Raw genomic sequence first — 14645 nt, 5'->3', positions numbered from 1 at the left:
CACATCATGCAGCAGCCCATGGGTGTATTTTAGTGTCATCTTTCTGTTGGCTGGTTGGGTGTATTCTTCTGCATTCGTTAGAATGCATGAGTGACTATTTTACAACTAGAAGTACACTTTGGTATCACACATTTAATTTGTTGTCTCATTAATGCATTGTATGCAGAAACCAATGCTTTTGTTTTACGCAGCAGAAGACGTTTTGTATTGTTTTTGTTAGTGATGGAGTACGAGAATCAAACCTATTTTGTTCGCCAATGCTTAATAATTTAGAAAGTACAAAATTAGTAACAATTGTATTCCTTTTACTTATGCATTTAACAAATGTATATTGTGGAATGTATCTACAGATTTAGTGTGCGCTCCTCTGGAAATCCCCTTTCAAACTAGTTAGGCTTGCATAGCGCTATGAATTTTTCAAAAAACAAACTAGGAGTTTGATGAATGTCAAACATTAACAACATTATGTGGGCACGGGGGAGAAGAGGCATTATGGGATGGCATGCAGCGGGAGAGGCTGGCGTTGGAACCCGATTTTCTAACATTCCAAGTCTAAGCACTTAGGAAATGGATGGACTTCCTGACCGCTTGACCCCTTGAGTATGAGTTGGGAACTTTTTAGGGACACCCACACTTAGGCTGAATTACTAAGGAAAGTGAGAAATGGTGTATGTAACGGTCCTTTACCATTAGCCTCCCATCATATGGGACATGTGGGTAGAGTGGATGCTGCTAAGGTACTGGGGACTGGCAGGGGAGTGGAGTGGGCGTTGGTTTGGAGGGCACTCCCATCTTTGGTAAGTCATGAGAGCGAGCAGTGGGTGAAAGAAGCAGCCCTGACAGTGAAAGCAATGAAGCTGCCTTACCTGCGGAGGGCGGCTGGGCGGTGTGCTTATCAGAGGCGCTGGGCTCATGGCCGACGCTGCGTTCAGGCTCCGCTCCCTTTCATCCTGGTAAATGTTGTCTCGCTTGGCTTCAGGCAGCTGCAAGAAATTCTGCATTGCCCGGAGGTTCACCAGTAGGGACTGTGACGCTACCTTGGGGTCCTCTTCCTTTCGGAGGATTTCCGAGAGCAAGCCCTGTGTGAAAGGGACCACAGAAGAGTTGGGCTGGACCACCTTTGTCAAATGCGCCCTGCAGAGCCATCGCTGACTATCTCTCTTAAACTACCCTCAGAACATGAACAGTAATTCTGCGCAGGAATACACCTCTAAGTGGAGACAGATCGCTGAGGCCAGGCACCCAACTCTACTCTTGCCGTGAGCAGCCCTCTGCTTTCACACTACACGGACCGGGTGTGCTCTTTCCCTGTAGCTGTCTACCCTGCTGACAAATATGTGAGTGTGTGTGTTACTACAGCCTCCCTGAGCAGCACTAGTCTGTTGTGTTGTGATTGAGACTCAGCAGCGAAAGGAACAAAGCTTCAATTCATTACAGAAAACAAGTCACATTAAGTAAATTGTACGCCATGAACGCTTCACAAATGCGCCCCCCCTCCCCCGGGAAACAGATTAGGTGATTAATACTGTCGTGTAACCTAACTCCGTATTTTACCTTAATTCTATGATGAATAATTGACCACCAGCTGCGACGTGCACATTGTTAACTGTAGAACGACTCCATAAATATCCCGCCAACTCACAGAACTGCTTGTGGGCTGAGCCGTTATGGGGGGACCCCCTGATTTAAGGACTGGAAGCACAACGCGGCTCTTTGCCGCTGGGAACATTTTTAATAATACAATATTTTCGGGACAAATCTCCCAATAAATAATCATCTTTTAGCTCATGCAGCGACGATACATCACTCAAATCATTCCCGCACACAATCTGGAAATGTACATCTGTCCTATCTTTCACATTTATTTTTAATAATGTAAAGGGGCGGTCTCATTGTTCTCAAACAACATCTGATGAAGTAGGAGTGAAGTCTCTCTTTTCCCTCAACATTTCAGGACGAACAAGGTCTCTCGTTCTTCCCAAACATCATCTAATGACGTAGGTGACTGTCTCTCATTCTTTCCCCTAAATAACAGATACAAAAATAATCGTTTTTGTTATTTCTATACCTCGTCTGATGAAGGAGGAGCTATTTATCTCTCAAATTCTTCCCCCAAACCAACTGTTACAATATGAGAGATGTTTTGCTGTTTCTAAACACTACCTGATGAAGTAGGCGCGCTATCCCTCATTCTTTCTGAGAAATCATCTGAATAAAATAGGGCAAATGTTTTATTCTTCCTAAATATCGTCTGAAGTAGAAGAGCTGTCTTTAATTCTTTCCAAAACATGATCTGATAAAATAGGGGGTATTTCTCTCATTACTTCCAATAAACCATCTTCTAAATGGTTAATTCTTTCTAAACATTAACTGATGAACTCACAAAGCTGCCTCCCCTCCGTCCCAAACATCATCCAATGAAGCACGCCAACTGCCTCCATCTCTTTCATGACACAATCGAGTGAATCCCCCGCTCCTTGTAGACCATCTGAGAGCTGCCTCGACCCTCCCGTTCTCTAGGCACCTCCATGATCTGCGCCAGTCCACCTCGGCACTCACCATCACAAAAGGTAAGACACAATATCAACGTTCACATTCATTGTCATAAGAAGAAAGGGAGGCTCCCTTGTTTCTTAAGGCCTACATACCCCTGACATTCACTGTGTGATCAGGTCGGAGTCCTGCCACTCATATCCCCCTCATCATCTAGTCAAGGGAGGCAGCTACCTCTCAGACGTCAGTCACGTTAAGTCATCAGAAATTTCATCCGAGGAACAAGTGCGAATACAAATGTCCTAGGGTGTCACCCAGTCCTTGAGATGACTTATTGCAGTCTGCGCTATACTTTTGGGTGGTTGAGGTAATTCCACCTCGATCCTCGATTTAGTTGCTTCATAAATGTGATACTCTTGTCGCAAGTCCACAGAAGCGGCATGCACTATAGGCGGTGGAGGGACGTCATAGGTATTCTGGCTAAGCTTCACTCTTGATGAATGAATGACTCCAGGGGAAGCCCTCCTTCACCTTGACCATGATGCCAAGAGCTTCTCAAAAACTGGGATGCTTACACTGCACCTGCCTCAGGTAGGAGAGCCTTAGACCCCCCTTGATTGCACAAATTGATCCACTAACGCAGGGAGTCCATTGCCCCGAAGAAGACCACGGAGCAGGATTGGCCATCACTTTTAGTCGAAACAAGCTGGGAAATAGTGAATGGTAGTCTGACCCATTACAGCTAGGCACCGCCATTATTAAAAAAACAAAAAACTGTTTTATGTTAATGGTATCAAGGGTACCCCGTATGAAAGGATACTTTTGGGTATCCCCTTAGGTATTTTTAATGCTATCTGGACCCGTCTCGTCCTGTTTCAAAATATATCCAAGAACTCCATATTTCTGTTCGAGTCCACTGAAGTGGCATTGGCTTACTTCAGCGTGGGGGGCCGCCTATGACGAGCAGTTGCGGGTGAGGCAACCCCTCAAACATCTCGCTTCATGTAGGATAGAGTTAGGGATATCATCCTATGCTGTATTAGCGCCCGGACACAGACCCAAGCACTTGTTTGTGGTATGGAATCCTCAGAAGCACAGGGTTTATGGGGCTTTCTACAATCTAGAAGGGAGTACATTAGTGTTTCAGGGAGGCACACTTGCTCCTACGTGCATTCATTGTATGGCTTTCACCACCAGTTCAAAGAAACCTCCCTTGCATCTGTTGTTTACACCGAGGTATTAAAAGAAGCCTCAGAATGCTCTTCACTATAAGGGCATCTGTTTAGTACTCTTTTATATTAAAAAGAAATGAGCTCAGGGCCACTGTCTCTCTCAACAGACAACAAAGAGTTCTGTTGTTAAGATGAATGTAACATCGAGCGCCTTAAAGCAGAAAACAGCCAGTCTTTCTCTCTCCCCGCCCCCTCTTTCTCTCACACACATAGAATTAAAAGAAAAACATGGTTTAGACATGCTAATATATCAGCGGCACTCGGAAATAATCAGCTCTGCACTCGAGCAGCAGCAGACACTTGGCACAGCCTGCTCTCACGGCGAGGTGGCGGCACCTTTGTTCTGCAGCTGTGCACGGGAGGCTGATTGCTAGAATACCACCGTCCAAAAGTGAATGCAAAGATAAAAGTTGTGAAGCAGCTCTCAGAGACTTTGTTAAGGTTTCTCGTCGTCCCAATGCCTGCAATAAACACATTCTGTTTGTGTTACTTCCAAATCGCGCCCCTTCGCCGGGCTGACAGATTCAGATACCAGATGTGAAACCACTGCTTCGCCTTGGGGGCTCTGATGGGCCCCCTATGAAGCTGCCCGGCTTCATGACGTCAGGAGAGACCAGGGCAGCGACACACTCCAGGCTCTCAGGCTCGAGCGATGGTTCGAGGTCGCGGGGTCCCTCTCGCTGCGTCACTTGGGAGCGAGGCCGGTGCGGGGCACAGACATCAGAATCCTCTGCTTTTTGAGGATTTTTCCCCGAATCGCTCAGTCAGACTCTGGACAGATGCAGAACTAATATTTCCTGTAAATTGTCCTGCTTCGATGTGCAGTTATTTGGATCCTTCATTCTCCTTTCGTTCAACGTGACTCCATTTCGGTATCAACTACGTCCCTTGCTCACTTTGCCACTGGATTCAAGCAAGCCGGGCTGAAGACGGCTGGAATGCCAGAAACCGGTCCTAGGAAGCTTGAGTCCGGTCCAGGGAAGACATGGCTTGGCCGTTCGGGCTGAACTGTTCTCATGAGGCACAGGGTCAGACTGATTTGCATATGGCCATGTCTGAACTGGGGTGGCAGAGTGGGCTAAAGAACAGTGATGGATTAAACCCAGATCTGTTGACTGTTGTGAGTGTTTACTTGGTTCAGATGCTCCGTCCATCACCACCACCACCACCCCCTTTTGTACCAACTACTGGCAGCGTGTTCACCTAACCCCACGCTTTCATCCCGTCTCTAGAAACCTCCACTAACACTACCTCTCACACCCTCACAGTCTCCCTGATGTCTCACAGGGCTTTTGTAATAAACTCGGTTCATTTTCAAATGCAAAAGCACGCTTGCCCGCGGTAAACAACACAAAGGCAAACAGGAGTTTACGTACAGAACACAGTTAGGCTTGTCTGTTCCACCTGCATTACCTTCTGTGCACATCTCGGGACATCTGGAAAGTCATTTAGGAGAAGAGTTGGAATAACGGCTAGAGAGGTCGACCTCGAATCTGGGGAACCGGTTCGAGTCTCGTCAATGACGCTGAACATCCTGCGATGCTGGTCAAATCACTTAATCTCCCCGTGCCTAACACAAATGAATGTGTCCTTATGTAACGCAACTGGTGCTATGTAAAGCGCTCTGATACCCAATTCGGATCAAGTTCGCGCGCAAAAAAAAAGTCATCATGGGGACATACGACGAAGCTCATGATTGTGCATTAATGCTGGGCACTTTCCCATACCTCTGCACCATAAAGGCAGATTAGGGTAGCATAGCTCTGGAACACCTGTCTTATATGGTGCCATCACAAGCCTGATTGATACCTCCGGGGCTACAGGGCTCAAAATCAGATGCTTTGTAGGGTGCCTTCGCATCAGGGCTACAAGACTATGCAGCAGCTGCCTTCTATGCCACCCCAGTGCAAGATTATATTTACGTGCTTCAAGACTACGCAGCAGCTGCCTTCTATGCCACCCCAGTGCAAGCCAGGTTTATTCTTTACGTGCTACAAGACTATGCAGAAGCTGCCTTCTAGGGCACCCCAGTGTAGACAGGTTTACTCTTTACATGCTACACGACTATGCACTAGCTGCCTTCTATGCCACCCCAGTGCAAGCCAGGTTTATTCTTTACGTGCTACAAGACTATGCAGAAGCTGCCTTCTAGGGCACCCCAGTGTAGACAGGTTTACTCTTTACATGCTACAAGACTATGCACTAGCTGCCTTCTATGCCACCCCAGTGCAAGACAGGTTTACACTTTACGTGCTACAAGACTATGCACCAGCTGCCTTCTATGCCACCCCAGTGCAAGACAGGTTTACACTTTACGTGCTACAAGACTATGCACCAGCTGCCTTCTATGCCACCCCAGTGCAAGACAGGTTTACACTTTACGTGCTACAAGACTATGCACCAGCTGCCTTCTATGCCACCCCAGTGTAGACAGGTTTACTCTTTACATGCTACACGACTATGCACTAGCTGCCTTCTATGCCACCCCAGTGCAAGCCAGGTTTATTCTTTACGTGCTACAAGACTATGCACCAGCTGCCTTCTATGCCACCCCAGTGCAAGACAGGTTTACACTTTACGTGCTACAAGACTATGCACCAGATGCCTTCTATGCCACCCCAGTGTCTACAAAGTTAGGCAGGGGGCCTCTAAAAAAGACAAACTGATATTGATTCCAGCTATCTGATCAAGAAAATCAAATTTTGATCTACATAAAGTTCCCCGCTTATATAATCCTTTTGAATTCTTGAATATGTCTACAATTCATGCAAGCCTTCCAGTTTCATCTATGTAAATATAAATGTCTATAAGAAAATAATGGATGACACAAGGGTTTTCACACTCTGTATCAAATATAAAGAGTTTTAATGTCTTACCAATATGGTCTGCACTATAAAAAATGTAAATAAAACAATATATTGCACCTTTGTACATGTCAAGATCATACCCTAGGGGATGGTCGTAGGGGGGGGGGGGGTGACTGCAAGGCTAGATAGCAGCGGTCTTCTACAAAGCCCTACTACAGGCGAGGTTCTTACCCCAGAAATAGCTCAGGATCATTCTCTCAGTCAAGCGGTGTTCCATGACTGTCCTAACTTTGGGAATGCTGCTGCCTTTCTGAAATAGCCCACACTAGACATAGTGTTGCTGGGTAATTTCCCATTAACCATCTGCCACATCCGAGTAGAATTATGAAGGTTTTCTTGGTGGCCCAACATACTAGGCTAGTCACAGACAACAAGTTGCCTAGCCACACCTAGCCATGCTTCCATGCAAGCTGTGGCCAAGAAACTGCAATACTCGAGGTGGTGTATGATACACTTACTGCATATTCATGACACATTGACCTGCCTGTCAGTCCACCTGGATTGCACCATGGCTTCAATTCTACTGACTATGGGATCCTCATAAACTTCTTTAGCGGCTGATTTAGATCTTGGCGTGTGGGTTACTCCGTCACAACGGTGTTGGATATCCTGTCCGCCGAAATATAAATCCCATTATATCCAATGGGGTTTATATTTGGGCAGGCGGGATGTCCTCCACCTTTGTGATGGAATAACCAGTCCGCCGAGATCTAAATCAGGCCCTCAATAAGTTGTTTCATCTCTTTTCATTCAAACCTCTTTGAGAGTATGAGGACAGAGGAATGCAAGTCCAATCCTGCACCTGTCCCCTCTGGATCACAGTTGTTCAATTTGTACATGGAATCACTGTAAGCATCAGTGGATGGACTGATCATCCCTGCTGTTCTGTTTGCTTATGACATGCAACTGCATTCACAAACAACATCTTCTTAAAGTCTTCAGGCACCCGCAGCAACGCGAGTTGAACAGACAAGCATTGCTTCAAAATGAATTGATTAAAAACTGAGCTCCTACTATACATGACAAAGTTTGCAATCTGCTTGTTCAAACATGTCTGGAGAAGTTGAGCTGCGCAGGTGAATTACACACCCACTGCTTGAAAACCAAAACTTGGTCCTGTAAGATGCCAGACAATCTTCTTAGAGGCCAAAGGTCTACCTCCAAGTATGGGCTGTTACCCTGGATCCCGTCATACCTTCTGATGCTTCCTAAAAGTGGAAATGTTTCTTCACATGCAAGTTTCATCCGGGTAACTGCTCTACCCTCGGTCAGCATGTCATGCTGCAAATGCAGGGCTAAGAGTTGACTTCAGGGACGGCATTCACTATATCTAGAGACAATGCAGGCACCAGCACGCAGAAAGCTCAAAGAAAGCAAATGATAAAACTGTATGTATGTGCCGCTGTCATTCAAACCTGACATCCATGTAAGTTACACACTCAACAACAAACTATAAAATGGCTGATGGGAAGATTAGTGTCAGCAATATACTGAACAATATCAAATGTTTAACTACTAACAAAGTATGAGTGACTGCAATTGAAATACCAGCCACAACAGTGCATTAATTTGTATTGCTGTTGTTTTCACATGCGGTAAGTATGTTGCCTTCCCCTTCTTTAAATGAATCGTCCACTTTACAACGTGCATTAGTAGAATGCTATCTATATGCAGTCTCATGGCTTGTAGGAATTAGGGCTGGTGGTAACAGAGGGGTGGTAGGTGAAACTTTCCCGACACATGAGACGAGTCGCTATATAGAACACCGTAAGTGTCAGTGAAATCTCACCATTTTAGCAGTCGTCGGCAACATGATCATGTCAACTGAACTGCCCATGAGCTTTTAGAATACCACCATGCATGCTTAAGTGCTCTGCAGATTACTAACACTAGCAAATGATAATCTTCCATGGACAGCTTCTCAGACGGTAAGCAAAGATTCAGACAGTCAAGCATCTATTCTGACTCATATCAATCAAACATATATAGAGCGCGGCAAATCACCTGTGAGGGTCTGAGGTGCTATCACCCTATTGTTCATGACTGAGGCCCTGCAAGATCTCAGGCAAAACAAGTTTCCTCCATGTGAGTTTTGTTGTCAAATTAACAGGACAGACATGAATGGGCTTTGTGCCTTCAGCCAGCTGCCATATGTGAGTGCCACATTATGTGGAACTTTCTTTTCCACACTCGCTTCAGGCATCATGAGTAGTCAATCGAGTCCAAACCTATATCTGCGTTTCCCAGGTGTTCAGCAGAATGAGAACACATTAGATCTGAAGAGGTAAGGCTGCTCGGGAGTGAACTATGGCGTTAAAACAACCACAGCTTACATTAGGCTGTTTATTGAACAGTAGTACAGGTTCCTGAAAATCTCGCCATTCGTGAGGGTAAAACAAAAGTCTCTTCTTTTGTTAACGAAAGAAGTGCTTTCGTGAAGGTGGTCTAACAAAAGGTTTTCTTTGTAACAAAACTTACAATACATAAATGAAAACGTATTTGCCTGCGGCTACCCAAATATGAGTGAAGGTCAATGAATAGGAATATAAACAGAGTCCCGCGCCCTTACTACTAGCTAACACATTTGCTCGTCCATCTAAAGATGAAAAGCGGAATTGACTGACACAGCACAGAAAGCTTTTGACCAGAAGCTCACATGTGTACTGGAAGTGAAGTATTCACTAGTAGGGTCATTTACCAGTGATGTGCTAACTTTATTTCCCACATTTGTTGCAGACAGCTATCTTCTGCACGTTTTATATATACAAACCACTCAATGCAGTGCTTTTTGCCTCTAGTGTTCTTCTTGAATACCTCATAGAGTGGAATTAGAAATATATTTGGGATTAATAAAATGTAGAAACTTGAGAAAACTAGAGAACATTAACAGATTTAATTTTTATTTTTTATTTTACATTCGCCAATAGCTACTTGCAGCAAAGTTTGCTTCAAACCAGAGGTGGCTTCAGAATATGTAAACTGGACACTGCACTAATAAACGTATACAAAGTCGGGCAAATAACCAGTCGTTTCCCATAATCATACATCAGTAACTGATTTCTACATGATCACCCCTGTTAGTCATCAGTCTTTGGAAGCAACAGGTGAGGTAACAACAGTGAAAACAGCAAATGACTGAAGTGGGCTTACCAAGTGCCCCATGCTGTAGTGGGTGGAAGAATGTGAATGATAGAATAAGTGACCAATCGATGAAGAGGGCTGGCTAAATAATTTTGTCAAATCAAACTGTCTTGGCTAGTACCCAACATAAAAATCAATGTGATGGCTTAGAATGGACAACCTGTTGGGCTGCCACGCTGCCAGTTACAAGCACACAGTGCTGAACAGTTTTCTCCAAATAGTGCAATTAAAGCAGACATTCCCTAAAACAAGCAGCCGTCCTCCACTGCTGCACACTGAGATGACATGCCTAGGTGGGCGATGATCCTCTGGGCTCCACCCACCAGATTGGATTGCTGCCAAGTAATTTAGAGCAGACATTTTTCTACATCGCCTGGTAGCAAAAAGAATAGTTGTCATGACAGTGTAATAGCACCTTTTTACCTTTTACTAAATAATGATATAGATACCAAGTTTAATCTTAAATTACACCACAAAACATTACACAAGCAGAATAGCAATTAAGCAGTTATTCTTAAGCAGGGTGACTTGCTAAACACAGATTCATACAATGCAAATTCCATGGAACACCCAAGTATCCGTTTCTAGTATCAACAAAGACTAATGAACACCTTGTCACTTTTTGCAGGTGAACTTAGTAAAAAAAACCACCCTATTATGCATGAATCTCAATTGAATTCAATAGCTCAGCTAAAAAAAAGCATTGGTATTTACAGTTGGGTCTCAGCGTATCTCCCTTGGAAACATGAAAGGACTGGTAATATTTATGCTGCACAACTATTACACCAAGTCACCACTTCCTCATCCCACTACCAACCAGGAGGCAAGGCCTAAGGTCCCAGAGAGGCCGATGCCTGCCCACCTTGTTGCACATCAAATGGTTAATTCTAATCTACGCACATGAAAGGGTACTGTTCTGATTTATTTTTAGAGTGTTTTTGTTTTGCTTCTTCTACCTTTTATTGAGCAGTTATTCAATTCTGGGAACAGGCACTGATGCACCACTCCCACTGGGTAAGCACCCACCATCATGCAAGAAACAAGAATTTGCAATGCAATAGGTCTCGCATTAGGAAAGTTTGAGCTATTGGTATTGTAAATGAAACATTTTTTATTTATGTTTTGTTTTTGAAAATAGCGAAATTAATAGCTTTGTCATTTACAATGCCAATAGTTATAACTTTCGCAAATGTGACACATATAGCATTTGTATTGCAACATGTGTTGTATTTACGTGACTTACATGTATTGATATTACAAATAACAATGGCTTTTATTTATTTTTCAATAATTAATACTTAAATAAAAATTATTGTCATTTATAATGGCAATAGCTTAAAGTTTTGTAAATAACTTTTGTGAAGATTATGTTCAGTGTATTTTATTGGGCCGAAAATCCAATAACAGAAGTGAAATATTAACATCTTTTTGTTACGTTTGTAATAAAGCTTGAAACATGGAGAGAATATATTTGAACCAGGTGTTGTTGAATGGTTGTACAGATTGATGCTGTGGTGGCGCTGAGTGATGTTGTGATGGCGAACAAGTGATGCTGTGGCGTTCAGTGATGCAGTGGTAGCGCATAGTGATGTTGTGGTGCTCCTGAGTGATGCCGTTGTGGTGCGGAGTGATGCTGTATTCTATGCTATGTTTATTTTTGCTATCCTATGCTTTCATTTGTTATGCTATGCAATGACGTGTTTTGTTATGCTATGCTATGTTTTGTTATGCTATGCTATGTTTTGCTATGCTGTTTTATTATGCTATGCTATGTTTTGCTATGCTATGCTTTATTATGCTATGCTATATTATGCTATGCTATGTTTTGTTATGCTATGCTATGTTTTCTTGTGTTTTATTATGCTATGCTTTGCTATGCTATGCTATGTTTTGTTATGCTATGCTATGTTTTGTTGTGTTTGGTATGCTATGTTTTGCTCTGCTATTATATGTTTTGTTTTGCTATACTATGTTTTGTTGTGTTTTGTTAAGCTATGCTATGTTTTGTTGTGTTTTGCTATGTTTTGTTATGCTATGTTTTATGTTATGCTATGTTTTGTTATGTTATGCTATGTTTTGCTTGCTATCCTATGCTTTGTTTTGTTATGCTATGCTATGTTTTGTTGAGTTTGGTATGCTATGTTTTGCTATGCTATTATGTTTTGTTTTGCTATACTATGTTTTGTTGTGTTTTGTTAAGCTATGCTATGTTTTGTTGTGTTTTGCTATGTTTTGTTGTGCTATGTGTTGTTGTGTTTTGTTATGCTATGTTTTGTTATGTTATGCTAAGTTTTGTTATGTTATGCTATGTTTTGTTTTGCTATCCTATGCTTTGTTTTGTTATGCTATGCTATGTTTTGATATGCTATGCTAAGCTTTGTTTTGTTATGCTATGTTTTGTTGTGTTTTGTTATGCTATGCTATGCTTGGTTGTGTTTTGCTATGCTATGTTTTGTTATGCTAGGTTTTGTTTTGCTATCCTATGCTTTGTTTTGATATGCTATGTTTTGCTTTCCTATGTTTTTTTGTTATGCTATGCTATGCTGTGTTTTGTTATGCTATGCTGGTGAGGGTGTATGAGTGTTTGTGAGGGTGAGTGAGGGGGTGTGAGGGTGTGTGTGAGGGTGTGAGTGTGAGGGTGTGAGGGTGTGTTAGGGTGAGGGTGAGTGAGGGTGTGTGGGGGAGTGAGGGTGTGTGAGAGTGAGGGTGTATGAGGGTGAGGGTATGTGAGGGTGAGTGAGGGTGTGTGAGGGTGAGTGGGTGAATGAGGGTGAGTGGGTGAGTGAGGTTGAGGGTGAGTGAGGGTGCGTGAGGGTGAGTGAGGGTGTGTGAGGGTGAGGGTGTGTGAGGGTGAGGGGGTGTGAGGGTGAGGGGGTGTGAGGGTGAGGGGGTGTGAGGGTGATGGTGGGTGAGGGTGTGTGAGGCTGAGGGTGTGTGAGGCTGAGGGTGTGTGAGGGTGTGTGGGGGTGAGGGGGTGTGAGGGTGAGGGGGTGTGTGAGGGTGAGAGGGTGAGGGGGGTGAGGGGGTGAGGGTGGGTGAGGGTGAGAGGGTGTGAGGGTGTGTGAGGGTGAAGAGGTGTGAGGGTGAGGATGGAACCAGAGACGGGACTGCAGGGGGATATTTCAACCTATATTTTCTGCTAGTGAAGTAATGTCGCTGGTAATTCTCAAATGTAGCTTAAAAGCGCGTGTTTTTACGCAGCCGTGCCCCATGGGGACGCTCTAAGGGTATCATGGGACAGACATCTCTTTTTACAGAAACTGCATCCGGCTTTGTATCCAGCCAGGTTAGGTTCTAAACAGCACTTCCTTTGTAGCTGAGCCCAAGCGAGATGGATTCAACAGCATGCGGAGAACGCACTCTGGAAGGCTCTCTTCAAATCCATTCTACTTCAAACTGATTGAAACTAGTGGCTTCAAAGGACCTGTAGGGTGAGCTGTGGAGAGGCTACGGCAACCCAATCCTAGACTAGCACAGTTGCAATTAGAGGCCTCTGGCCAATCAGATGAGCAGTACATACGCAGGCTTCATCTGAGGGAACATTTAGACGGAGGCGAATTTGCAGGAAGGCTGGAGTATTCCAGTCAAACCCCCCAGGTTGTTTAAAACGTCAGTTATTGTAATGAGACACGTATATGTTTGTATTGTGGCAGTAGGTAAGGGGAAAGGGTCAGGCATAAAAGACTAGCCAGTCTTCCTGTGGTTACAACCGTAAGCATGCACCTCTCTAGAGGAGATTGTATTCATACAGTTACATGCCTTTTACAACATACTCAAAAGGTGAAGTGAAATCGCTTTGTTACAGGTGAATGAATGGAGCTGTACTCCACAAAACCCTTACAGACAGCCAGCAATCTCATTAGTCAAGGAAGGTCAATCATTGGGTCAATTCTTGCACCTCTTCTAGCATGCAGCATACTATAGCCTTTAGCTGAAGCAAAATAGATGTGCCATTCTGTGTGGGATGCAAACGATTATCAGACTTTAGACCAGAAAAACGCAGGGGGCGAGTGCTGTGACCTACAATAACCTTTTCGGAGCCTTTTCCTTAAACTGGGCAAATAATTATCTCCCTGTGCCCCGATGTTCTTTTCTATGAAAATACTTCGTAAATACTCCGGAGTGCACATTATATGAGAAACGGCACTATTTACATGACACTATATTTCTTGGAGTGCGGCTACTTTATTTGTTCGTTCCACCGATTCAAGCCTGCACCTCCCGAGACGCTTCTGAGAATGACACTCGGCGCCTTGAGCCATCTCTATGCCGGAGGGCGGGGTCTGCCTGCGCATGCGAACCATTCCTAAGTTTCGTTTTTAGTAGCGAGCCCCGGAGCGAAAGCGAAGGGGCAGCTGAAGTCCCGGGTCCCAGGAGGGGGCCCGGGTAAAGACCAGCGGAAAGCACTGCGGGGCTCCCCTGCCTAAGGGGAGAGCCCCGCTTCGTGCTGGCCTGGCAGAGGAGCTCGAGTGCTCTGCGGGGCTCTCATGAGAAGCCCGGCATGTTCCAGATGGTGCGAGCCCGGTGAGGTAAGGGGGAGGAGTGTGTGCCTGCGTGTGTGTGCCTGTGTGTGTGTGCCTGCATGTGTGTCTGTGTGTGCCTGCCTGTGTGTATGTGTGTGTGTGTGTGTGTGTGTGTGTGTGCATGTGTGTATGTGTGTGTTTGCGCACCTCAGGGAATCTGAGGCAGGAGATGTGCACGGAGCCGGCCTGGACGTGCGCGTCCACAGACACCAATCGCCGCGCGTGCCCGACCCCTGTCTCAGATTCCCAGGAGGCGGACAACATTAGATACTTCGCTGGACGCAATGCTTTGCATTGCTTTCTCCAGCTCGACCTAAAAAGGGAGGATTCATACTACTGAAGCCTGCCAGAACCCCCATCCAGTAGCAAGGCATTTTATGCACAGAGTG

General features: G+C 44.7%; 1 protein-coding gene across 17 annotated transcripts in view; it reads right to left on the bottom strand.

Moving 5' to 3' along the window:
* Positions 1–14645, bottom strand: part of SATB1 (SATB homeobox 1) — a 1317576-nt gene that overhangs the window by 164169 nt on the left and 1138762 nt on the right. For 14 of the 17 annotated variants that reach the window (XM_078664013.1, XM_078664008.1, XM_078664010.1 and 11 more), the window contains one exon: positions 867–1079. The exons of the other annotated variants lie outside the window; for them this stretch is intronic. In XM_078664013.1, the coding sequence (XP_078520139.1) occupies positions 867–1079 (213 nt within the window). The remainder of the gene's footprint in view (positions 1–866; positions 1080–14645) is intronic. 17 annotated transcript variants of the gene reach the window in all.

This window comes from Lissotriton helveticus, chromosome 10 (assembly GCF_964261635.1).
Source record: "Lissotriton helveticus chromosome 10, aLisHel1.1, whole genome shotgun sequence".
Lineage (NCBI taxonomy): Eukaryota > Metazoa > Chordata > Amphibia > Caudata > Salamandridae > Lissotriton > Lissotriton helveticus.
The sequence above is the reverse complement of the archived record's forward strand: the minus strand, read 5'-3'. Positions and strand labels throughout refer to the sequence as shown.